Genomic DNA, 27,884 nt, shown 5'->3' with positions numbered 1-27,884 from the left:
TCTAAAACTGTTTATTGGCAATTCCTCTCCTGACGATCATAAAAGAATAACAAAATAAACTGTCTAAGATCTTACTCACCAGAGCGGCTGCTGAAGATTTAATCCTTGTTATTGGCAAATGTTTAGCTAGTCATTTCAGATGCAGTAACCTCTGAGCTAACCACTGCAAAGCAAAGCACTAGGAAAGAACGCGCTAACCTGGCTATTTTTACCTTTACTATTTCTTTGTGTGAATTAACAATCTCTCATTGCCAGCCCTAGACAAGACTCTCAAGCAAGCAAAACTTGGGTTTAACCTGCACCATGGAGACCTCTCTTTCAATGTTGTATTCTCCCATGCTAACTTTAACCAACATTTATCCCTTGATAACTTTTCGTCTGCCTTACCCCAAATGGATAAGGTACATGGTGATTTCAGGCTTTATCCAGGTTCAGGGTCAAGGTGTGGCTTGGTTAAGTGAAATTCCTGGTGACCTAGGAGTGATACCAGGACTCTGAAATTATATCCTGATACGCAGGTGAATTGCAAGAAGCCAGGAGAAATTGCAAACGCAACCCTAAGACCAGAATTTGTGTCTCTGACAAGTATTGTTACTTAGCATTATCTTTTTAAAACGGCATTCTCTCGGGGGTAGGGTGGGAGGGATAAATTTGGAATATGGAATTAACAGATACATACTACCATATATAAAATAGATTAACAAGAAAGATTTACTGTATACCACAGGAAACTATGTTCATAGTTCTTGTAATGAATTATAATGGAAAAGAATAAGAAAGAATATAGATATATACATATATATGCACAACCGAATTACCATGTACACCTGAAACTAACACAATATTGTAAATCAACTATACTTCAGTAATAAATAAATAAATAGAATGGCATTATGTTGACACAGATTCTCTGAAAAATTTGATCAAAAACAATTAATTGTAATTTCAAAAAGAATTTATTCCAAGTCATCTTAGAATCTCAGAATTGGATGACCTTAATAAACTTCTACTCCTGGTGTTCTGACAATCCAAATTTCATTTCATCAACCAAGTTAATATATTTTAAGAGGAGCATTTTGAATATGTTCTAAATAATTTTGTTCAAATTTCAAGAAGACTAACCTGGTTTTGTTGAAAAAAGCAACTTTACATATCCAATTATAAAAGCAATTAACTAATTGCATATACAATTGGCCACTTATTGACTTGAAATGGAGGCCAATTGGCTAATTGGTAATTAGCTAATGAATGTCTTTTATATTTAATGAACTGTTAAACTTGTCTATGAAATAACCTGCCCATAAATGCAACCAACTCTTAACGCTATCCATTTAAAAAGAAAAAAGAAAGAAAGTACACACGTGAATCTATCTTCTATCTTTGATCTTGTAGTTTTCTTTTTCCCCTTCTAAATCCATGACCTACACTGGCACATGATTAAAAAGGTGTTTTGGATAGCATTTTATCGATTGCTAAACTATGTGCTAAGCTTCTATCACATTACTTCAGTTTGAAATTAATCCTGGCTAACTACTGAAAACTGTGCCAAGGGCTAAACATTCTCTTATTTAATACTCCTAAGCCTATGGGCTTAGTCTATTATTGCCCCATTTTGCAGATGGAAAAACTGACACTTAGGGAGGTTCATCTACTGACCTCAGTCACACAAGTAAGGTGGGAAAAGGATGAAAGTTTTCTCATTCAAAAGCCTGATTCTTATTTGCTATGTAGAATACTTCTAAGAATCTTTGCAAAAGTAAGCTTACCTAACAAATAATCTTAACTATTGAACAGATTAGAAAGCTGCTTATGGATAACCCATTTTGTGGGTGGCTTTCTAGGTTTGGTATGTGTTGGAGGAGGCAGCAATGTACAAGCTCTCGAAGCTGCCTGATGAGAGGAGCAGAGTCAGATGATGGAAGAGACAGTGAATAAGCGTTACTTGGCGATCCCAAGCTTCCGACATCATTCTGACCCAACTGGTTGGAAGCTGGGTGGGTGGAAGGAACTGACAAAGGTCATTTCACTTGAAGGTTCAAAGTGCCCAGGGTGAGCCATGCTCCTAGACATGCCCTTCATCCACTTACTGAAACTCACTCGGGGACATGGACCCGCCTCTCTTCTTGGGCTGGGTGACATAACGTCTGCCTGGTCCCCCGACCCTCTTCCAGTTGTGTCTAAGTGCTGGCTTTCTTTCTAGCCACTCCTGGTGACTTTCCACCTCTGGGGTTTGGCCTTTCTCTTGAGCTGATCATCTACAGAGCTTGGCTCTCTGTCGGCTCCCTCCAACGCATTTCTCATTGGGTGGGATGAGTCATCTCTCTTCAACATTCACAAAGCACCTTACACCCTAACATCCATCACTGAACCTTTGTCTGCCTGAAATTGTTACTCTTTATATTTTTAACATTTACTCTTATTTAGAAGATTGCCCATTGTATCTAATTTCCATTTTACAGTTGACACAAGTGGGTCTCTAAGATGTTATAAAGCACTGCAGCTAGAACCACGGTTAGAATGAACTTACCTTTCTTGTTCTTTATTCACTTCTTTCATTACATGCTTAAATTCTTAATCCTCCGTTGGTGTTACATTTTTAGGGTTAACTTTGTAATATACTACAAAAAGAGATTTTGGAGAACTTGAAGTTTACCTTTTCCCTTAGAAACTAGACTTGATATTTATCATATTAGTTATGGAAACTGCAATCTGGGAGGGTTCTATGGGTAACCATTACCTCCTAGGAAATGAACAGAGCCCCTCAGAGTGTCAGAACACGTGGGCTTGTCAAGTAAGGTTGCTGCCAGTGAGCCCCTCGTTAGAGCCGGCACTGTTAATGAGAAGGGGAAAAGAGATTATGAAAAAAGTCTACCTGTGTTTGGTTGCCGGAGTGCAGGGGTGGGTGTGGCGAGGTCTGGTGATGTGCTGGGTGTGCATGAAGGTGGGAGTGGGAGTGATGATGTGGGTGGTTCTGCTGGTGATGGGGTTGAGGATGAGGGTGGTGTGCTGGGTGCTGGTGCTGGTGCGGGTAGGGGTGGTGGGCCGGCAGTGTCTGGTGCTGATGCGGGTGTGAGTGCATGTGATGGTGTGGCGTCTGGTCCTGCCGGGAGCCCATCATTTCCATCATGTGGCCCATGGTGTTCATATTCCCATTCGACATGGCAGCAGGGTGGTGAGTCAATGCAGCCTTCAGCCTCTGAAACAGAATAAAAGAAGAGGGGACAGGTGAGGTCAGCTGAGCATACAACAGGGATTTTGAATCAAAATGACTCATACTTTCAATTTTATATTTAGCAGCTTCCCGGGTGGCTCAAGTGGTAAAGAATATGCCTGCCAATGCAGGAGGCACAGGAGATGCAAGTTTGATCTCTGGGTCAGGAAGATTCCCCTGGAGGAGAAAATGGAAACCCATTCCAGTATTCTTGCCTGGACAATCCCCATGGACAGAGGAGCCTAGTGGGCTACAGTCCATGGAGTTGCAAAGAGTCACAACTGAGGTGGCTCAGGATGGATATAATGATACTATTATTAACATTTTTTTCTTATTGTGTAGCAGTATGGTTTTATATACATTTCAGATTTTCATATGTATTAGAGTAGGTAGGCATGTCAATGTCAGCCAGGAATGTTAATTAATTCAACTGACACTGCAAATAAGCAGGATACCCTAGACACTTTACTAAAAGGTATTTCCTACTATCCAATTGTTCACCATATCCTATTGGCAGCGAAGTGCAAGTATAAACCCAATGGAATCATTCAATATGACAACATCATTGAACAAAAGGCCCATATGAAATGGCACTGTCACAAGATAATGAGTCACAAGAATAAAAGATTTTTGCTTTTCAAAAGATTTCTCAGACCCAAAGAGGAAAGAACTTCAAATTTCAGAATCTAGGAACAATTTTAATATTATTTAAGTCTTGAAATTAGATTAGAAATCCATAACTTTGGGAGGCAATGTAGATCTTTCCATTTGTTCCTATGACACTTCTCATAATCCCTCTGATAATCTAATTTTCTCACACAATAATGTTCTTCTGACTTTAAAGTTGAGGAATATGGACCATTGCACTTCTACAGCTTCTTTGATGACCATACCACAGGGCAGGTACAAAATCGTCAACCATCAACAAGCAAACAGACATATACACACTTAAATTCTCCCTGAATCTAACCCCTAAACAGGGGTCAGCAAGCTTTTCAATAAAGAAGTCAGATAGTAAACATTTCCATCATTGCATGCCTTAAGGTCTCTCACAACTACTCAGCTCGGCCCTTTCAGCACAAAAACAGATATGGACATTCTGTAAACAAATGACCATGCCTTGTTTCAACGCAATTTTACTTAGGGACAGGATATCTGAATTTCATAGAACTTCCACATGTCACAAAATACTATGCTACTTTTGATTTTTTTTCAATCATTTAAAAATGTCAAAACATTTTTGTGCAAAATTAGGCCGTGGTAAAGAATCAGTTGGTAGTCAAGTTGTTTGCAGTTTCTTATACACAGACAATTATCATCATACCCTGAGGGGCACAGTGGAAAGTATTGTATAATACAGTTACTCCTTGGAAATGTATCTTCTGCAGAGATGATAGTCTAGTTGGCAAGCTTATGTTGGCTTCATAAAGTATTTACTAGGGAACTCAAAGTTCTCTCCTGATTTGCATTCTTATCTGATTGATGATGATAGCATGTAATCACTGCAAATGGAAGAATGGTATTTAAATGATGATCAAAGCTACCATGTGCCAGGCCTATACAATATTAATGATTCTCAACTGGTCAGAGTAAACTATTGATAAGAATAAATTCAATCCATAAAAATCTTTAGTTAAATATAAAGAGCCTCCACTTGTTTAAAAAAAAAAAACATAAAAAATGGGCCAGTGGGCGGGGGTGGGAGCAGGTATAGGTTGACAAACCATATGTTAATATTCAATAATTATTGAATACATTTCCTGCATCTGATGCAGCAACCACTGAGCCCAACTGCCTCCTCCTTCACAAGCAACATCTACTACACAGGAGCTACTGAACTGCATCAGTATCCTGAAGAAGTTAAGCTTCCTGAATCCCTGGGAAAGATTAGGTGCTGCATATTGTGTTTATTGCTAAACAGAAAAGTGAACAGATACTCCTCACCTCCAAGTTTTAGAAATGAGTTCATTGTTTTTATAAAAACGCTCATTATAAAAAATTTAAGCGACGCTTAAAAGCACAGCGAAGGCAGTAACCAGTGAACCAAGTGCATTGCTTAAATTTGGTGGGTGAACAGTATTCCAGACAGCTCTCTCTGTAGAGATGGAGCAACAAGCAGAGTCATTTCATTACAGTGAGATCACCATGGCACATGGTGTCAGAAAACTCTTATGTGAAGAGAACATAAGCAAAAGAAGAAAAACTGGATGAACTGTTGGACTTCGGATACATGTATCTTAAATCCAAGAAAACTCTGTAAGTGATATATCCAAACTTAAAAGTGAAGAAAATTATGAAAAAATATATTGAGATCATATATTGACATATCAAGTAGTATTGATGGATTTTTTTATACTATTCTTTATAATTTTATTATTATATAATATAAAGCTGCATAGTAAAAAAAACAAACTACTACAAGACTATGTGGTGTAAAAGTAAAAGCCACCTGTCTACCTTCTTCCTTCTTAGCCCCATTCCTCAGATGTATCTACCAAGCATCTGCTGACATATCCTCAGCATTTATCAGAACATGTTGTGTAAGGTCTTTATAATGATATATGATTTTGTATCTTGCTTTTTTTCTACTTCAATGATATATATCTTTGACAGCATGCCCTGTCACTAATAGCTAATAATAATGTCTGGCATCAATTGAGCACTCACTCCGTGCCACTCCTCATTCTGTGTTTTATGAATATTAACTCACTTAATCCTCAGAACAATTCAGTAAGGCACAAAGACAGACTAATCCATGTGCCCAAGCTCTTGCCACTGGAGAGGAACGGAGGTGAGCTACCTCCAGACCTGTTCTCTACACCAGGACAAAAGGAGCTGGAAGGCTTGCCATGCACACTTTGTCAAAAACAGGAAAAAACTGTATCGTGCCACCTCCCCATCATCAAAAGGAAATGCAAAAAGAAGAGCAGTGCCCAGAAAAAAAAAAATGACAAGGTTATTTCCGCACAATGTAGCACACAAGTGGAGACCCAGTGTATCCTGCTTGTTCTGAAACTTGGCAGAGGTAAGGGTGGGAGGTAACAATCTCCAGGCAACCAAACTGCAGCAAAGGACCAGCCAGAGCTTAGCATCATCATCTCTCTGGTTATATTTATTAAGAATGGGTACTTGTATTCCGCCCCCAAACACAGATCTGACAAGGTCCAGGTATATCTTCTCCCTGGCCCCACTTCCTAACCTTCAGGTATATGACTGTTCTAGGTCTTCTCAATGTTCAGAGGATGAAGTTCAAGCCCTTAGCACAGCCTATGCATAGGCACTGAGGAGTATGGCCGGGCATTCCCACCAATGCTTCCATTTGATTGTCTTCTTGCCTGGGATGATCTTTCCTTTTCCTGAGACACTCTAGAGCTTTAAGCAGCAGGACCCTCTTTAGTAAAACTCTCCCTGCTCTCTGGTCTAAACCAATTCCTATTGTTACAAGGTCCCAGCAGAACCATATTCCCCTTTGTAAAACTCAGTGTGTAGTTGTAGTTTTTAGTATGATCATTCAATTAATATCCACCAACCATCCCAGATGATAAGCATCATGACAGCAGGAACCACACTGGATTTTGCTTGGTATTAAATTCATAACTTTAGCACGGAACCTGGTATACACATTGGGCACTCAATTCATATTTCTGGAATGAATCAATGAATGAATGAAACTTTGTGAGGCTTATGATAAGAATGTAGCATTTTCATTTTGGATCCCTGGTGGTGGTATTCGTAAGAAAGGATAATTTTACCAGTCATCGAAGTTCAAGAGAATGACTGCAGAAGTCATACAGGCAGGTGGGCTATAAAAGTACTGTCAAAAGACCTCCCTGCCCCATCCCCAGTCTGCCCTCTGAAAATGATAACAGAAAAAAAAAAAGAAGAAGAAAAGAAAACACACACATACAAAAGGAATGTGCATTAACTTCATCTTGGTATATTTTCCCTGAAAGAGTGGCAAGGAAAATTGAAAAGCTGTTAAACAGTGGGTCTTTATGTTATCCCTTCAATGCTACAAACAACGTTTTCACCTTTAATTAGGTGCAAATGTTGCCTGACAAATAAATACTATGCACCAGATCTTCATCTCTCGAATAATTAGCTTGTACTGTTAAGGGAAATTACTTGATTGCCTCAAGTCTATTCTTGCAGGTTTCATGCCAAGGCCATAATACTAATAAGGCTTATAACATTCCGTTTAACTATTCATTCAACAAATATTTACTGGGCACTAATGTTAGGCACTTTATTATTTGCCCACTACCTGAAGGAAATTGGAGATGTATAAAAACCAAAGCTTTCCCAAAGCGCTGGAAAGAAAACACACACACTCGAGTGTGGAAATGAAGACTTTTTAAGGATCCCTTAGAGCAGTGGTCCCCAACCCTTTGGGCACCAGGGCCTGGTTTTGTGGAAGACAATTTTTCCACAGACCAGGGGTGGGAGGGATGGTTTCGGGAGGATTTCAAGCACATTATATTTTTTGTGCCTTTTTTATACTGTTCATGGGATTCTTGTGGCAAGACTACTGGAGTGGTTGGCCATTCCCTCCTGCAGCGGACCACGTTTTGTCAGAACTCTCCACTATGGCCCGTCCATCTTGGGTGGCCCTGCACAGTATGGCTCATAGCTTCATTGAGTTATGCAAGCCCTTTTGCCACGACAAGGCTGTAATCCATGAAGCAGAGGATGAGATGATTGGATAGCATCACTGACTCAATGGGCATGAACTTGGGCAAACTCTGGGAGATGGTGAGGGACAGGGAGGCCTGGCATGCTGCAGTCCAGAAGGTCACAAAGAGTTGGACATGACTTAGTGACTGAACAACAAAATGAAAGTGAGAGTCACTCAGTCGTGTCCAACTCTTTGCGACCCCATGGGCTATATACTCCATGGAATTCTCCAGGCCAGAATACTTCCCTTCACCAGCAGATCTTCCCAATCCAGGGATTGAACCCCTGTCTCCTGCATTGCAGGTGGATTCTTTACCAGCTGAGTCACCAGGGAAGCCAACAACATATTTATTGTGCACTTTATTTCTATTATTACATCAATTCCACTCAGATCATGGGGCATTAGATCCTGGAGGATGAGAACGCCTGGCTTAGAGAATCCCAGGCCTGTGGGTCGAGTCCACTCCCAGAGCAGCAGCTGGCATCATGTTTAAAGAGAAATGACTATAGAGCTGCTCTGCATATGCTACATTTAATATTTTCCATGTCATTTCTAAACAGTGTGGGGGCACTTCTCAAAGTCCTAAAGAGCCTGCTGCTCCTCTGGTGCCAACAAGAGTCATCACCCTGTAAATCATTAAAAAATACCAAATAAAGATATTTGTATCCCACTCTCTTAGGGATGATAAATGACCAGCAAATGAGTCCAAGCTGTATTTTGCAGAATGATTCTTTCTTTTTGAAACTGAACTGTGTCTTATTTTAAATAACATTCTACCCAATGCCAAGAAAAGGCAAGGGAGAGAAGGAAATTAATGAGCAAATAAACATATATTTTTCAACTATAAAAACCAAGGCTATTACGGAGGTGCGACAGCAAGAAAGGAAAAAAGAAAAAAAAGATTCTGTTTACTTTCTCTCGTCCTCTACCATATCCATTTATTTGAAAGAGCAAATCAGGAGAGACAGCAAGAAGCCTGACACAGCTGGTTTCAGTCAACAGGGTCATTTTCATTCAGTCTGTGTATTTTATAAGCTCCTTGTACACTGTTCCTGATGGAAGGGTGGGCCTGCTGCCTGGGATCTGAGTCCTGGTGAGAAACTAGCTATCTACTTCATCCCATACCCTGCACAACTGCTGCCATAACGGACCGGGCACAGTGCCCCTCCAGCTCAGCTCAGCTTTGTATCACAGCATGTCTTGTGAAGGCCAGGTATACGCAAACGTCATCACCTCCACATGAGTGCATACATGTAGGCCTGCGTGAGCTCACAGGCACGACGTACCCACCCACACCCACCCCAGGCAATCTATCTCCCATTAACAACTCAGTCTGGCCAATTAGAAACATTTGTGAAACTGTAAAAACATTTCTTCTCCATCTTCAGCTCAGCAGATTGCTCATGCTTTACAGACTCTGAAAGCCAAACCAAATTAAACAATTATTTGAAATTCAGTTGGGTGGGAGGTGGGGGCAGTTTTAATTAAAAACAGCTCTGGGTTTTCTTCCCGAAGAGAATGTGGTAACATCAAAATGTAGTGTTGCTGAGTTGACCACAAGTATGAGACTATCTATATGAAAATAAGATAAAACCCATCTTTGTATTTCCTTTTGAATACAAAACAATTACCATCAGTGGCCACCCAAAGGTATTTCTGTAAATGTAATGTCTTCATCCTTTCTCCTTCTCAAACACAGCCAATCAGCTGAGGTGTAACACAGGCTTCTGAATAGTCCAAATGGTCAGTGATGTGACACAGAACTTTTCACGGAAGGAGGGCTGCAATATCGATCATTACTGACTTGCTGTAGGTATCAACAACTTCTGAAATTGTCTCTGAATTCACAAAAAAATAACATATTTATCCACTGAATTTTATGACTATACGTGGTCAGTTTGGATCCCAAAATCCTTCCCAAAGTTGGAGAGAGGTAGGGATGAGAGGGTGCCATGGAGAAGTTATACCAACTTTGACCTTCATTCTGTCAAAGTAGAAATTGTTTGCTTGTTTGGCCAAGCTGCATGTGGGATCTTAGTTCCTTGACCAGGGCTCGAACCCGTGTCCCCTGCATTAGAAGGGTGAAGTCTTAACCACTTGACCACCAGAGAAGTCCCTAAGGCAAGTATAGTTTTAATGCCCAGATTCACATCTCAGCTTCAGGATGTCTGTTGAGAATGATCGTATAACTCTAATAGCATGTGGATCTTAAAATCCACATCTATTTCAGAATCATTGTTAAGACAATTAACTAAAATCACATTTGGCTTAATTACTTGGAATAAAATATGCTCCTTTCAAAACCTTCATAATGTAATTCAGCTCTGATGGTTTCACAATTTAAGTATTCTTCTGCTTTAGATTTTGGTTTGGTAGTAAAATTTCAAATAATCCTACAGGTTGGCAGTAGAGATTACCACAGAAAGGGGAGGATGCCATAGGATCTGGGAGGAAAAATATTCATACTCTGTCATTTGTCATTAAAAAGTATTAATTCTGAACATAGTAGAAATGATATAATTAATAAAAAAAACACACACACAAAGGAATTGTATTATACATTAATACTCCAGTCCATTGGAAAATGGTGTGAGGAAATTTCAAAAATATGGATGGTACCTCAGAAAAGTGGAACTTCAGCAGTTCCAAAGTAACCAAGGAAAAGCATTCGATGTCTGATTTCACTCTCTCATTGTCTACTTATGGGTATAACTTATAAAGTGATGTAAAGAAGACCCAGGTGCTAGGTGACATGCTAAACTTTGGTGGTTAAAAAAAGCCAATCAAACCCCAGAGACAGATCTTGATCAATTTCCCTGCCAGTCTTTTTATATTAATATGTAAGTCACATATTAATTATAGCTCTGCAAGACAGAGCCTTTGATTTACTCTTGGTAACTGAAGACATTAATGAATGCACACTGATAGAATTGTTTTATTTCAGATACCACTTCCCTGAATCTCTTCAGCTGAGGGGCTGTCCTTTACAATTCAGCGGACTGATCAGCATTTTAAGAGGCTCTGCATTTTAGTGAATTTCAGAACCAATCGCTCTTCTGAGAGCAGGAGTTAGTCTTCATTTTGTTGTAAGACGGCTTTAAATAAGCACTTAGATAAGTAAACTGCTTGGCTCTACACATTCTAATCTACCGAATAAATGAGTCAAGATCCCGAATTCCCTATTCCATGAGAAAGGGGTCTGAGTTGATGTATGCTAAGAGATAGGAATCTATCGGAGAAGTGAGTTGTATGCATGTGTAAAATAAATAAAGAAAAATCATTGTTTCAGAGAACTTCAGAAGAAGAGCAGAAGACTTGGAGTGAGAAATCTAGTTTAAAAACCTGGCTCTACTACCTTGGCCAGTCACTTTAAGCTTTATCTTTTAAGAGGGTGCTAATAGCCTTTGACTGCGTGGATCACAATAAACTGTGGAAAATTCTGAAAGAGATGGGAATACCAGAGCACCTGATCTGCCTCTTGAGAAATTTGTATGCAGGTCAGGAAGCAACAGTTAGAACTGGACATGGAACAACAGACTGGTTCCAAATAGGAAAAGGAGTTCGTCAAGGCTGTATACTGTCACCCTGTTTATTTAACTCCTATGCAGAGTACGTCATGAGAAATGCTGGACTGGAAGAAACACAAGCTGGAATCAAGATTGCTGGGAGAAATATCAATAACCTCAGATATGCAGATGACACCACCCTTATGGCAGAAAGTGAAGGGGAACTAAAAAGCCTCTTGATGAAAGTGAAAGTGGAGAGTGAAAAAGTTGGCTTAAAGCTCAACATTCAGAAAACGAAGATCATGGCATCCGGTCCCATCACTTCATGGTAAATAGATGGGGAAACAGTATCAGATTTTATTTTTCTGGGCTCCAAAATCACTACAGATGGTGACTGCAGCCATGAAATTAAAAGATGCTTACTCCTTGGAAGGAAAGTTATGACCAACCTAGATAGCATATTCAAAAGCAGAGACATTACTTTGCCAACAAAGGTTCGTCTAGTCAAGGCTATGGTTTTTCCTGTGGTCATGTATGGATGTGAGAGTTGAACTGTAAAGAAGGCTGAGCGCCGAAGAATTGATGCTTTTGAACTGTGGTGTTGGAGAAGACTCTTGAGAGTCCCTTGGACTGCAAGGAGATCCAACCAGTCCATTCTGAAGGAGATCAGCCCTGGGATTTCTTTGGAAGGAATGATGCTAAAGCTGAAACTCCAGTACTTTGGCCACCTCATGCAAAGAGTTGACTCATTGGAAAAGACTCTGATGCTGGGAGGGATTGGGGGCAGGAGGAGAAGGGGATGACAGAGGATGAGATGGCTGGATAGCATCACTGACTCGATGGCCGTGAGTCTGAGTGAACTCCAGGAGTTGGTGATGGACAGGGAGGCCCGGCGTGCTGCGATTCATGGGGTCGCAGAGAGTCGGACACGACTGAGCGACTGATCTGATCTGATCTGATCTGAATAGAAACTCTTGACTTTATCTGAGAAAGACTGATGTTCATTATGATGTCACCTTAAGTAGAACACTGTATTGGGAACAAAAGAAGCCAAAAAGATACTTTACCATAGAATGCATAAGGACAAAGTCAGGTTTTTAGTATATCTCATGGAGAAGACAATGGCAACCCACTCCAGTACTCTTGCCTGGAAAATCCCATGGACAGAGGAGCCTGGTAGGCTGCATGCAGTCCATGGGGTCGCTGAGGGTCAGACACGACTGAGCGACTTCATTTTCACTTTTCACTTTCATGCATTGGAGAAGGAAATGGCAACCCACTCCAATGTTCTTGCCTGGAGAATCCCAGGGATGGGGGAGCCTGTTGGGCTGCCGTCTATGGGGTCACACAGAGTTGGACATGACTGAAGTGACTCAGCAGCATGGAATCTGAATCCTCTGCAAAACACTGGTACACTCTCTCTCTCTCTCTTTTTTTAAACAACTGTATAATCTCCTGGAGCTCTCCTAGTGTCTCAGTAGTAAAGAACCCACCTGCAGATGCAGGAGATGTGGGTTCAATCCCTGGATCAAGAAGATCCCTTGGAGAAAGAAGTGGCAACCCACTCCAGTATTCTTGCTTTGGAAATCCCATGGACAGAGAAGCCTGGCAGTCTACAGTCCATGGGGTCATAGAAGAATCAGATACAACTTATCAACTAAACAACAACAACAATCATCTCCTAATTGGCTTAGAACTAAACAGAAAATGCAGAAGCCACAGCCATCAACTGTGTATGATACAAAGCTAGTAGAGGGTATTAATACACTGGGTGAGGAACCAGTATCCAAAAAATCTTGGCAGACTAGCATCAAGGAATCCAATAAGAGAAATTTAATGAGGGGTCAATGTAACATATTATGCTTGGTTAACATAAACAAAAGCAAAGCACAAAAATACACCAGCACTGTCCAGTGAAAATTCAGGGGAGATGTAGCTTGTTAGTTACATATATATCAGAGGATGTAGGGATTTCATGTGACTTTGTAAAGCACAGCTATGTAAAGCACACATGAAAACAACTAATGCTGGCTTTTCAGTTGCATCAGCAAAACTAGATTAGCGAATTTAATGCAAGAGGGTGATAGTCCTGTTCACCTCTGCACAGGCCGGAATGTGTGCTGTACAAGCCCATGTCCCTGTATCTCTGCCCCCACCCCAGAGATCTCACATCATGCGTCATAGGTGTTGGATTTTCTCTAAGGGAGTATCCAACTCTCAGTTGGTATTCCACACATGCCATTATCATTTTTCCATCTCTAATGACACTGTGGACTTCCCTGATTGCTCAGTTGGTAAAGAATTGGCCTGCAATGCAGGAGACCCCGGTTCAATTCTTGGGTTGGGAAGATCCGCTGGAGAAGGGATAGGCTACCCACTCCAGTATTCTTGGGCTTCCCTTGTGGCTCAACTAGTAAAGAATCCACCTGCAATGTGGGAGACCTGGGTTTGATCCCTGGGTTGGGAAGATCCACTAGAGAAGGGAAAGGCTACCCACTCCAGTATTCTGGCGTTGAGAATTCAATGGACTGTATAATCTATGGGGTTGCAAAGAGTCAGACACGACTGAGCAACTTTCACAATGACACTGTGATGAACGTCCTTGTATTTGCACATCTTGGCATAGTTGCGCAGCTACTTCTATGTGTTCATTATTTTTTTTTAAAAAACTGATGACTTGATCCATCCTGTTGGGTTCAACTTCTGGGAAGAGGTGATGATGACAATGAATGGTAGGAACAGTGCATGTCTGTGTGTTAGCAGCGTGTACATGTCTGTTAATGCACATATGTGTCTGTGTGTTATGTGTAGGGAATGGTATCTTGGTGTTAAGGGAGATGTAAAAGGAAAAGATGGGGGTGGAGGCAACTGTTAAGAATCAGTTTTAGTTAATGAGACTTTTCTTGGGTCTTCTTTTCCTATTCTATCAATATCCCCATACCCAGGTGAGACATTGCCATATTATGTCTTCAGGGTCCCCTGCTCCTTTCAGATTACTGAGCTCCTTAAGCACTATGGAATGACTTTGGGTATTAACTTGGCCCTATTTTAAGTCACTAAGTTGTGTCTGACTCCTTTGTGACCCCATAGACTGTAGTCCACCAGGTTCCTCTGTCTATGGGATTTTCCAGGTAAGAATACTTAAGTGGGTTGCCATTCCTTCTCCAGGGGATCTTCTCAAACCAGGGATTTGTCATGTCAAATTTGACATGTCTCATGTCCCCTGCATTGCAGGAGGATTCCTTACCACTGAGCCACCAGGGAAACACCCTAGCAGATATTATATGCTCTTGGCTGGTTTCCTTGGCAATTTTAAAGGTGCCGAATACACAGTGGCCTTAGAATAAACGTTTGTTGATTGCCTGCCTGCCTGCCGCCTGCAAGTCTCCAGGAGTGGTGCCTAGGCGTGGAATGTCTTTGAAGCGCCAGCCTATATTTTCCTCACAGAAAGAACACCTTCTGGTGGTGGTTGCAGGGAGAATAATGCCCTTTGTCTTGCTAGTGAACACTACACACCTCCCAAAGACCCAGCACCTGCAAGCCTGGGTAATTTTAGGTGAGGGCTTATTTCCAGCTTTTATAGAAGAAGAAAGTTCTATTGGAAAAAAGTAATCCTTTGTTATTTTATTTTGGACGAGCTTTTAATCAGAAACATAGGCAGTAACATATGTTAGAAAAGGACATATGAAACATAGAACTTTGCATTTATAACTCACTATGGAAAATCCATGTTAAAGCAACACTAAATTTGGGGTTTTAATTGCACAGAAGTCAGGAAATTCAGATTCAAGTTCCCACAGCAAACTTGACTCCATATGTACATTCAAGGGACCTTCCTGAGTGGGGTAACCTAATTATTTGGCAAAAAAGTTATAAAATGAAAAGTGATGGAAATAATTTCTCCTCACTGCTACACTTCTCATCATCCCAAGAAAGATGGATGGCAGGCAACATTAGCTACATTAACTGCGCTGTTTTTAATGCACAGACGTCCTTGGGCGTGTGCTTGATGACCATCATGAAGAGTCATCACTCCGCAGCGCCGGGGCAGGGAGGTCCACGACTTGGTGGTGTGCTGTTTGGGTGGAGTAGCCAGTCACCCCATCACCAGTCCTCCACCAGATCCTTCCCCACACCCTTCTGAGAACAGCTGTGTTCCATGGGCACTGCCCTTTCACCCCCACACCATCCCCAGAGGACACCTCTCAGTTACTCAGATGCTGAAATTCCTGCATCTGAATGTCTGACTAAAGGGCCATCCTAGACACACCTCTGTCTGGTCCTGGGAAGACTTCTCAGGACGGCTGTTCCAGATTGCTGTCTTCTAGCTTTATTCCACTTGTTGGGAGATGGCGAGACATGTGCTATTCTGGGTGGAGACATTAGTCGTCTGCACAAGGGAGCCTCAAGCTCATTATAGGTAAAAAGTGTCCATGTATTTCTCTTAAACTGTGGGTAGTAGACTGTATGGCAGTATAAGTTATCCTGCCCCTTGGTATCAATATCCACACCCAACTATCATGTGGTGTATGTCCAGTTCTGTTTCTCTTCCTGGTAAAATGGTGCAGTACATTCTGTTCTCCATGCTCTCTTTTACCTCTGGCCTGATCCCTGCTTGAGTTTCCCCAAACATGTCAACAAATATGTGGGGGGAAGTGGGGAAGAGAGAGAGTATAATAAACTCTGAATATTAAGTGAGAGTTGGACTGTGAAGAAGGCTGAGCACCAAAGAATTGATGCTTTTGAACTGTGGTGTTGGAGAAGACTCTTGAGAGTCCCTTGGACTGCAAGGAGATACAACCAGTCCATTCTGAAGGAGATCAGCCCTGGGATTTCTTTGGAGGGAATGATGCTAAAGATGAAACTCCAGTACTTTGGCCACCTCATGCGAAGAGTTGACTCATTGGAAAAGACTCTGATGCTGGGAGGGATTGGGGGCAGGAGGAGAAGGGGACGACAGAGGATGAGATGGCTGGATGGCATCACTGACTCGATGGCTGTGAGTCTCAGTGAACTCTGGGAGTTGGTGATGGACAGGGAGGCCTGGTGTGCTGTGATTCATGGGGTCGCAAAGAGTTGGACACGACTGAGCGACTGATCTGATCTGATCTGATTAAGTGCCGCTTATTTTGGGATGCTTTGTAAGTGTTTGTGGTCCAAAGCCTCTGGACTAATAGCCCAATCAGCTTGCTGTGATGGCTCTACCATCCTCCTAAAAGAGAGTTCCAGGTCTGCCTGTGAGTGGTATGGATCTGATGGTGCTCAACTCTGCTGCCCTGGGACAACACAACCACACATCCACCAATAGCCCCTGGGCTCTGAGCACATTGAGAATCAGTGATGCCATTTGTCAATGGCCTGTTCTCATTGAGCGGGAAGGATCAGGAATAACCCAGGAGAGACTCAAGATGAAGGAGCACCATCATTAATAAAGACTTCTATCATAACACAATCTTTGGTTTTTTAGGCAAACCATACCAGGCTGTGCATGGGGAAACAAACGGAATGCAAAATCTTTTTTTTTTTTTGGTTGCATGTCTACATTTAAGGCAGCTTTTTTTTTTTTATAATGAATATCTACATTTAAGGCATTTTCAAGAGAAACCATTTATCATTTATGAAGATTCTGGTTGCTTGCGTGTTTATAAAAAGTTATGCCTAAGGAAAACTTTTGAATTATGCCCAAGAAGATGATGAGTCCAGCCAAAAATGAGGAACAACCTTTTTTTTTTTTTTCTGAGCAATGTGCATCCAAATCATGTTGATTCTCATGTGCATTTTAAAAATCCCATTGATAACTAGTGGTTGAAGAATAAGTTTTCTGTGCTTTTTTCTAATTTTTCTTTTTGTTTCAGGAGGTTATGACCAACAGAATACATTAACTATTTGGTGCATTTTTAAGAGTGAAACTACAGTCCTTTGCTAAGCTATTTTTTTTACCTTTTCATTCCTATTGTCTCCATGGTGTACAAGTCAATAAACTGGATATCTAAATCTACTATTTTACTATCCACAACCCAAGTAATGGGGGTGGTGGGGTGGGGAATGTGGAACCATCTCTTTAAATCACATTGTCACAACTGAGTACCATTCTAAAAACACCAAATAGAAAGCTTTCTGGTTGATTTATTCATTGAAAATGGCCTAAGAATTTATCTTCTAACAAGCTTAAGATATCATTTTCATGATCTGTCTTCTTTTTTAGCTTAAGCAATTTCTTTTCTGACTCCCAATTTCCTCTTAAGCAACTGCTCACCAGCGACTGACAATAATATAGGAGCTTGCCCTAAATCAGTGCCTTCCTTTTAGACAGCAAAGTTCTCTGCAGATACTAAACCTCTGAAGTAGTTGATGAAGATCATTCCCTATGTTTTGAAGGTGTAGGAAATTTCTCTGAAGAAATAAGTGCTAAGTCACCTTGAGAGCCAGTGTAGACAAGGCATTGAACATGATGTTGCTCTTTATGGTGCAGCCTGACAGTCTGTGTAGTTAGAAGATGATGGGATAATATAAAAAGCAAGTAGAAAAGGCAAAAAGGAAGGAAAGAGGCAAAATGTCAGAGGGAAGGGAAAAAGATATATAAGAGGAAAGCAGGAGGGAAAGCAAGTCAGTTCAACTGGAGGTGGAAAACATGCTCTACCCAAGGGGTCTGATATTGTATTTATTAACATACAATGATAGAACAGGATCATTGTAAAAGAGAAGTGGATATAAGTTTGAGTCAAAGGACTCCAAACTCAAACAAGCTCAATTCCCCCTTTTAGAGAATTGTCCACTCCACCCTACTTTACAGATAAGTTAATCACCAAAGGATGTTTTTCAATAATTTCTTCCTTTCACTAAATGCCAACTGAAGAGAGTCTGGATTTGGTATGGCAGATAGGGAAAGAACCGCATCTTGTAGGATTGTTTTTTATATGAATAACACTATATATAGATATTTTCCCACTTCCGTAAGGTTTTCAAACCATGCGTGGTTAACCAAAGGCTAACAAAATGGTTAACCAAACGTGTCACCCACTAAACCCAGTGGAAACAGTGATGGCAGCTCCAGCAATGGGGAGTTGTTTTTCCATTTCTGTGACACATTCCACCCAGCATCCAGCCTGATTTCCAAGAATGGCATCATGCTTTGAAGAGCATATTGGAGGCTGCAAGCCCAGCTGATCAGGGGAAGGGTCATCTACATTTACAGACTATTGCTCATGCCAGAGAGTAGGCTTAATTTTGCACACTTTTCTTGTGCAGAGATGGTAAGCCCTCTAAAAGGGCTTTCTCCTTTCCACTACTCTTGGCCTAATTTTGATCTCAGATAAAATTCAGATCTAGCTAACATCAGTTGTCAATTAATTAAGTATATTACCAAAAAGATACCACAGCAGATAACCTTTTACCCAGTGTTGCAGCTCTGGGTATAGATTGAGGACTTGTTCCAAAGTTTCCACATTATGTAAGTGCAACTGCTGGGATCAGCCCATCAAGTGGGAATCTAGATGTTCACCCATAGAAGAATGGATAAAAAAAAGTTGTGGTATATATATATGCAATGGAACATTACTCAGCCATAAAAAGGAATGAATTTGAGTCAGTTGAAGTGAGGTGGATGAACCTAGAGCCTGTTATACAGAGTGAACTAAATCAGAAAAACAAGTATCATATGTTAATGCATATATATATAGAATCCAGAAAAATGGTACTGATGAACCTGTTTACAGGGCAGGAATAGACATGCAGACATAAAGAAGACAGACTTGTGGACACAGCAGGGGAAAGAGAGGATGGATGAATGGAGAAAGCAGCACTGAAACATATATATCATCATATGTAAAACATAACTGGTGGGAATTGCTGTCTAACACAGGGGGCTCAATCTGGTACTCTCTGACGAAGTAGAAGGGAGAGGGTGAAGCTCAAGAGGGAGGGAACAGTGTATACCCATGGCTGATTCATGTTGCTTTATAGCAGAAACCAAGACAACATTGTAAAGCAACTATCCTCCAATTAAAAATAAAATAAAATCCATGTTCATATTTAAAAAAAAAAGGACATGGACTGCAGCTACATTTTCACTTTCTTTCTTCTGTTCAGAAGTATCCTTTGATTTCCTTCCAAAACCCATTCATTACAGGAAGTACTTTACTATTAGGCTCCCTCAGTAGGATATTCTTCTGGAGAAGGAAATGGCAACCGACTCCAGTATTCTTGCCTGGAAAATCCCATGGATGGAGGAGCCTGGTAAGCTACAGCCCATGGGGTCACAAAGAGTTGGGCACGACTGAGCAAATTCACTCACTTCACTCAGTAGGATATTACATATTGTACACTTTATCATAAAGGACAATTGTCAATAGTCAAACACTCAACTTATTTCAGTTGTGTAACATTTGCTATTTAGAATAGGACTGTTTTAAAGATGATCTGATTTCATTTCATTATTAAGCAGCTTTGAATCCTTTCTAGAAGTAGGAGGGATATGTACTAAAATTCATTTAATAAACAAATAAATATTATATTCTTTGCAACCAACCCCAACTATTTTCCCCAGGGTTGGGATATGGAATCTTTAAATCAGATTTGAAGAAGAAAAAATATTCCAAATCTTAAACTCCCTCTGGATACATGATATTGTCTCCCTTGGTGTTCTTAGATGGAAGACTGGGGAGATAAAGACAAGAGGGAAAATGAATGGAAAGAAGCATACATTCGTTCTTTTAAGTCTTTCTTTTATCATCCCAAGTTTAAACTTTTTTAACTAGTCTCTGCTTTTTCACTTAAAGATAGAGCATGGATAAGAATCAGGGACTCAACGAACATGTATTCAAGACACATGCTGAGCACACTGGTACTTACTACTATATTAAACTACCTTCTGAATAACAATTTTCCCTCTTTCTGAATCCTAATTTTGCACACTCTTGATGTGCAGGTAAACGCTCTGAAAGCACTCTTTCCATCCCACTGCTCTTTGCTTAGTTTTGATCTCAGATAAAATTCAGATCTCATAATATTAGTTGCCAATTAAGTATATTATCAAAAAGACCTCAGCAGAGAACTTCTCACCCAGTGCTAATTAGGTAATGTTTTTCCAAAGTACTTGCCATTAGAATGTTGAAACAGACACTCCACAGTGAAGTGTGGAGATGAGGCTGTAAGATTATCAGCCTGGTTGATTTTCTTCTGAATGATAATAATTACCCAGGTAAGAGGCAAAACTCCTCATATTAAGTCAATTTTGATCATTTCTGAACTTAATGGTTACAAAATAATATTAACTTAAATCTACATGAAATTAAAAGATGCTTGCTCCTTAGAAGAAAACCTATGACAAACCTAGACAGCGTATCAAAAAGAAGAGACGTTACTTTGCCGACAACGGTCCGTATAGTCAAAGCTATGGTTTTTTCCAGTAGTCATATATGGATGTGAGGACTGGACCATAAAGAAGGCTGAGCACTGAAGAAATTGATGCTTTCAAACTGTGGTGTTGGAGAAGACTCTTGAGAGACCCTTGGACTGCCAGGAGATCAAACCAGTCCATCCTGAAGGAAATCAGTCCTGAATATTCATGGGGAGGACTGACACTGAAGCTGAAACTCCAACACTCTGGCTACCTGATGCAAAGAGCTGACTCATTGGAAAAGACCTTAATGCTGGGAAAGATTGAAGGCAGAAAGAGAAGAGGGCAACAGAGGATGAGATGGTTGGATGGCATCACTGACTTAATAGACATGAGTTTGAGCAAGCTCCAGGAGATGGTGACAGACAGGGAGGCCTGCTGTGCTGCTGTCCACAAGGTTGCAAAAAGAATTGGACATGACTGAGCGACTGAACAACAATAACAGCAAATCTCAAGAATCAGACCAGATGATTGCATTAAATAATTTGTGAATTTAGATTTAATATTGTTCAGAATTTGAAGGTTGGTTCAAAGAACACCCTCAAAACATCATTTTGATATTTGGCAAAACTAATACAATTTTGTAAAGTTTAAAAATAAAAATAAAAAAAGATTAAAAAAAAACCATCAAGCATGAAAACAAACTCGATGTATTACTTATGTCTCTGGAGACAGACTCAGGTGATTTCTGTTTACTCTGAGAAAAGAAAGTTGTCAGGACAACTGAGACATTTCAAATGCAATTTAAAGTCATACTCTAAGTGCCTTAGGAAAAACAGTGAGGCTACCATTTTAAGAAGGTTAACATGTTAGATGCACCTACGAGATTTGCACATCCCACACTGCCAAAATATATGCCAATTTAGGAATATGAAGACTAAAAGTAACTGAATCCTTCACTCTTTCATGCTGTTGGGGAGCATGGGTGATATTCATAGCTTGGGCTCTGATGCACTGTGACTGGTCATTAAATGTTCCGTGACATTTTTTTGTTTAATCAGAACAGAGTTTTAACCTGGCTCCATTTCAGCTAGGGTAATGGCAAAGATTCCCTCCCAAAGATTCCTTCTACCCTTCCAACTGGCCAACATTTGATTCATTTTCTCCTGCAGAATAAAGATCACCAGAATGACTGGCTGGGCATTAAGTGCAGCTCCTCCATCCCCCACTGTTTGGGGGAAAGTTGTTTATTCTTTCAGCATATATTTAATGAGCAATTATTATGTGCAAAGTAAAATATATAAAGATGATTTTGCTCATTTCCAAAAAGATTGAAATCTAGCAGATTCCTTTATTCTGAGGTCCTGGGACATTATGGATTAGATGGGCTAGTTCTAGTGACACTTCAGATCAAGGTTAGATTGTTCTAACATGAACCTAATAGATACTGCTGGTGTTCTAGGGCTAACTAGCATTTTCAGGTTGCAGCATATCAAATATAGTTAAACCCGACCTAAACTGGGACTTTGAGTCATGATTCAATTCAGTGGTTCTCAACGGAGGGTAATTTTGCCCCCTGGGGGACACGTGGCAATATCTGGAGACATTTTTGACTGTTAACACTTGAGGGGGGGGCTGCTATTGGCATCTAGTGGGTACAGCCTAGAGACACTGCTGAACATTTAATAATACACAGGACAGTCTGTCACAACAAAGAATGCTCCAGCCTCAAATAACAATAATGCTGAAGTTGAGAAACACTGCCTAACCTGACTGCTAGGTTAACTAAATCAGAACTCAGTGCCATTTACCAACCAGTTATTTATTTTATTATATTGAAGGAGGCACTAAAAGAGCATTGTGATGTGGATATTAAAATGAGCTGCTGGTAAAATCCAAGCTAATAACGAAATACCCTGCATGTGATATTTCCTCTCTGTCCTTATGAAATTCATCAATTCATGCTGGCTCAGGAATGGCAGCGATGAGAGCGACATGGAGAATTACTTTCTATAACCATTGGCCCTAATAACTGGAAGAGTTTGGGGGCCCATCTGGACCAACACACAGACTACATTTTATTTATTTCTTCATTAAGATTTCTTTCACAGATTAAAAAACTGAGGCTTAGTGAGATTAAAAAGCCATTGTGGTTCCACTTCAAGTTCAAGGTTGAAGGTAAATTCAAACCCAGGCCTTCTGACTGCCAATCCAAACTTCCTCTGGAGACTAATATGGGATTCAGCTGCGCCTCGAACTTAAATAAGAAACAGAGATGACATCTGAAAACACTAACAGCCCATGTGCTGTGTATTTTCCGTGGTGCTGAGACAATGCGTTCTGAGGCTGGCTACTTGTCAGGAGCCACAGCGATAGCGTTAGCCACTGTGATCTGTGGGAACCTAGGAGTAGAGTTTGTTAAAGTGGCAGGCATCTGCATCGCCTCAGCTGGAGGCGGGTACTCCTGGTAGGATCTGCCACACTAGCAGGCAAGGGCAGATCCCAAGACTTTCTGGGGAGTGTTAGTAAAGCCTAACAATATTCTCCTTTCCCACTAGCAGCTGGGGTTGCTTCTCCCAGTTTTCTCCCTCTGGCTAAAATGGTTATTGGATTGTATTCTCTTATCTTTCAAATGTGGCTCAGGTAAATGTGCTAAAGAATCTGCCCGTAATGCAGGAGATTTGAGTTTGATCCTGGGATTGGGAAGATCCCTGTATTGGGAAGATCCCCTGGAGAAGGGAATGGCTCCACTCCAGTCTTCCTGCCTGGAGAATTCCAAGGACAGAGGAACTTAACGGGCTACAGTCTATGGGGTCACAAAGAGTCAGAAACCACTGAGTAACTTAACACACTTCACTTTTTTCAAAGGTCTTTAAAGGGAATTATGTAAAGCTTCAGCCCTGACACTCTCCTTTCAGTAAATTCTTGGGTTTGCACATAAAATTTGGTGCGCAGGGTTGGAGAAGAGATATATACTCTATTTGTCTGCAGAAAACTAATCCTAGTCAACTCTGAACTCAATAGTGAATTTAATACTTCTACTTTCAAATAATTAACCAAAATCCAGAGATTCCAATAAACATTCTCATAAACCTTTTTAGTACAGTCCACCTTGACTTAATCATTGAGAGCTGGGAGGAGGCCTTCCCTCCCACCCGCATCCTACTTTGTGTCTATAAAGAATTTTAAGAGGGGAGCCTGGAAATATGGAAATTGAAGTATGTACATAACTGCCCCTTCTTTTCTCCTTTCAGATCTTCTGTAAAATAAAACAAAGTATTTTAAAGAGAAATGGAAGCTGGAATTTTCTGTCTCATGTTTTCTTTGAAGTGTTGGAGACGAAGCATGTAACGTGGGTGGTCACAAGGCTTCATGTAAGTTAGCTGACTCCTCTTCCAGCTTTTTGACACAATTACTAATACACTCCTTGAAACTATCACCATCTGTCTCTCTATACCGTCAGAATCTGCCTTACGACCAAGGAAATGGAACAAAGCAGGGGGTCAGTGTATATGTGTGTCTGTGTGTGTAGAGCATGAAGATGGGGTAAGGAGAGAGGGAGGATACAATGGTATGTGATCAGGCCCCAGAAATAATGCACAAGTCTGCCTGGAGATTTTCCTATGGCCCTTTAAACAGGATCCTTGTTGGAATTTTTGGATTCTGTCCCATGGAGTTCAAGTGCATTCTTCAGAGCAGCCAGTTACTGTTCCACAGAGGTGTGAACGTCCTGGAGTTTCACAAGCACAATACTTCACATTGTTGGTTCAGAATTACTTTAATTTCTCTTTCCACCACCCCACCCCCATTGCCATTAAGAAACTGTTGGATCCACAGAGAAGTCCAGCATAGCCAGGGTTGAAAATATCAATGAAAGCAAGAAAAAGACCTGTAGTAAACATTCTAGTGTAAGGCTATAAGCAAATTTTTGTTCATTTTTTGCCTGATAACGATCAAGGTATGACTTTAGGAACTCCATAAAGTTTACCAAAAAAGCTTTGTTTTTCTAAAGGATGAAAAAAAAAAAGGCATCATTTTATCTTGTCTTCATGCAACTGTATTTAAAAAGTAGTGGATTAAGGTTCTGCTCTATACAGACAATAAAGCACATATGTTCTGGAAAAAGTTCTTTGGAAGTGTGTTTGGAAGCCTGTGAATCAAACAGATCAAGAACCCCTGCATTCACCCAGTCTACATCTGTTGCCAGTTCCAGACCATTCTCTGCGGAGAACTTGTATATTATTACACAAGGCGATGTCCTAAAATGAAAGCACCTCTGAAAGAATTACGGTGTTAAACTGGGATATACAATCCAGACGCTTTCCAACACGGGTGAACCACAGGAGGTCTCCACCCCAGATAGAATGAGACGCAGCAGAAAAGCCCTAATGATGCCTCCACGTGGATTTAGCCTGATGGGGACTGTTTATTTATCTGACTTTGAGAAACTTCACTGGGGACCAGCCAAAAAATGAATAAGGAAAAGTTCTCTTAAATTGTACAGAATCTTTAATTCTGAAGAGCAGCTTCTAAATGTCAATACCTTTAACAGGAGTGACTTGATACTAGGTCTTAGGATACAAAGAAAAGAGGATGCGAGGAGATACCAAAGAAAACTGCCAAGGTACAAAAAAGGGTGAAAAGTGATTATCACCGCTTAGATTCCTGAAGCTTCTGGCCAGCCCTTTGCATTCATTCCAGAAAGGCCCCAAAGCTGTTTGGCATTAGAGGTGGGCAAGAAAAAGCAGACATCACAACACTTTGCTTGCGAACCACATCACACTCCCGTCCCTTAATGAGAATCCTGTGGCTCAAACCACAGACTCATAACCAAACCTTTCCCTGCCAGGGCAGCAGACAAATCTTTCTTTCCCACAGGCTGCCTCGGCAGTTTAGCATCCCACCACAGTTCCTGGGCTTAAGGATCCATCATCAAGGGCAGCCAAATATGCTTCTCCACCCATAGCAACTCTGTCCTGGACCATAGCCAAAGTGAGAAGATCAGGGATGGGGGAAAATCCTATAGCAAAGCAAACAGAGCAGGAAGGCTGGGAGCAGTAAGAAAGGCTTAAAGTGGCTAATTTTTCCAAGCACCCGTTCCTTCCCTTCCCCCCTGCTGTGGGTAAAGCAGTGACAGACAATTTATCACACATTTTGACTGCATGCCAGCTGGCTGTTAAAAAAAAAAAAAAAAAGAGTTGTTTATTAATTCAATTAGCTGGCTTATTTATCAGGGCTGGGTTAGCAGGAGCGGTGAGAAGGCCAAGGGATGTCCCTGTCAAGCTGTCTCTTGCAGACCCTGCAGGCAAATGCAGACACGCATTCTTACCCTGCAGGACTCAGAGTGTCGCACTCACTAGCTGTGTTTACCCTGAATGCTCGGTGTGCAACAAGAATGCCCATCAATTGTAATGAAATATAGAGGTGGGAAGATGCTCAGAACAGGACAAAGTCATCTGAGTGATGACAGTCATTAGAATTTATCACCCATTCGGGGGCTGTTTTCAGAGACAACATGGTGTCCTTTCTATACTCATTTTGGTGGTTGCTTTTGTTGTTCTCTCATTCACTGGTGGGTATTTATACCCAAGGCTGCCAGTGTATCAGCAGTTTGTCCAGACTAGCATGGCCCAGGATCAGAGGAATCATTCATTCATTCAATAAGTGGCTTATTAAAGAAAACCCAAGTAAGTAAGCTGCCTTGTGCCAAGCTCTGTTTGTGGCGCTTTTTCTGAAGTTACTGGTTAAATTGGATCATCATGTGGTAGATAAGATTTGAGCCGAATTTTACCATGAACCAGCTATGGCAGAGATTTTAACTGATTCACCCAAGGTTTCCCTCAACGCTCTAAAACCAGGTGTTGCTCAAGGTCCCCCTCATTTAAAGCAGCTGTCCATACTCTTGACCCTATTCTTGGCCAGTCTATGCCAAATGTTTATATGGTGACCCAGAGGGCACATTTTCTGTGGATCTGGTGGGTGGCAAGTAGAAAAGAAGAGGGGAAAAGGAGAGATGTCTACAATTTTATTTCAAAATAACCTAATCATAACAAATGATTATAAGGTATACATTTGGGGACTTCCCTGGTGGTCCAGGACTTTACTTTCACACATTGGAGAAGGCAATGGCAACCCACTCCGGTGTTCTTGCCTGGAGAATCCCAGGGACAGGGGAGCCTGGTGGGCTGCCGTCTATGGGGTCACACAGAGTCGGACACGACTGAAGAGACTTAGCAGCAGCAGCAGCAGCAGCAGCTGGTGGTCCAGTGCCTAAGACTCCACCCTCCCAATGCAAGGGGCCCAGGTTTGATACCTGGTCAGGGAACTAGATCCTACATGCCACAGCTAAAGATCCTGGACACCCCAGGGAAAATCAAAGATCCAGTGTGCCACACTAAGACCCAGGCCAGCCAAATAAATAAATATATATATTTTAAAAGTATCCATTTGGTGTTGCTTTCATTCAGAATGAAATCAGCCTTACAAATAAACTGTTTTACAAATTTGAAGGAAGATGACCTTAGGACCAATATATGTCTACTAATTTTCACATATAATTTAGAAAAAGTGATATTTTAGATAAAAAAATAGGGAAGAGGAACCATAATATAAGGATGTGATAAATAATGCTGGTTCATCAGCTAGTTAATCAACATAGTAAATGTGACATGAAGATGGTACCAATGATAAGCCCAAGTCAGCCCCTTTAGTGGCGACATTGCCTACTAATGGGAAATGTGATCTGTGAGCCTATTTAATGAAGGCTAGGCCCAAGTGTGAGATAAGGGAGACACTTGAGGATTCCACTGACAGTGAGGATTCTGGAAGTCTGTTATTGCTAGCTTTGCTGTCTCATGCTAAGAGTTAGAACCTCTTCACTGTTCATATCAACCACTAATTATATGGGGTCAAGGGTTTCCCCCTAACTTTTGGAAATGACAAATCATCCTTATCTTTTCTTTCTTTCCTCCATCCCTCCTTCTCTTCTTTCCTTCACTTGAAGTGCCAAGTGAAACAAAACCTTGGGTGCACCAGTGAGGTCTGTAGGACGTCACAGCCCTATCACCATGACTCCATTGGCTCCTCTATTCCATACAGTCTGTGAAGGAGCCTAAGGTACCACCCCCCAAATCCCGCCACTGGCTAACTCAGTCT

The 27,884-nt window shown here is 41.0% G+C and overlaps 1 protein-coding gene across 2 annotated transcripts in view; it reads right to left on the bottom strand.

Moving 5' to 3' along the window:
• Positions 1-27,884, bottom strand: part of CREB5 (cAMP responsive element binding protein 5) — a 439,577-nt gene that overhangs the window by 17,131 nt on the left and 394,562 nt on the right. For both annotated transcript variants that reach the window (XM_070369471.1, XM_070369473.1), the window contains exon 8: positions 2,873-3,196. In XM_070369471.1, coding sequence (XP_070225572.1) covers positions 2,873-3,196 — 324 coding nt within the window. The remainder of the gene's footprint in view (positions 1-2,872; positions 3,197-27,884) is intronic.

The sequence above is a fragment of the Bos mutus genome, chromosome 4, assembly GCF_027580195.1.
Source record: "Bos mutus isolate GX-2022 chromosome 4, NWIPB_WYAK_1.1, whole genome shotgun sequence".
In the NCBI taxonomy this organism is placed as follows: Eukaryota; Metazoa; Chordata; class Mammalia; order Artiodactyla; family Bovidae; genus Bos; species Bos mutus.
The sequence above is the reverse complement of the archived record's forward strand: the minus strand, read 5'-3'. Positions and strand labels throughout refer to the sequence as shown.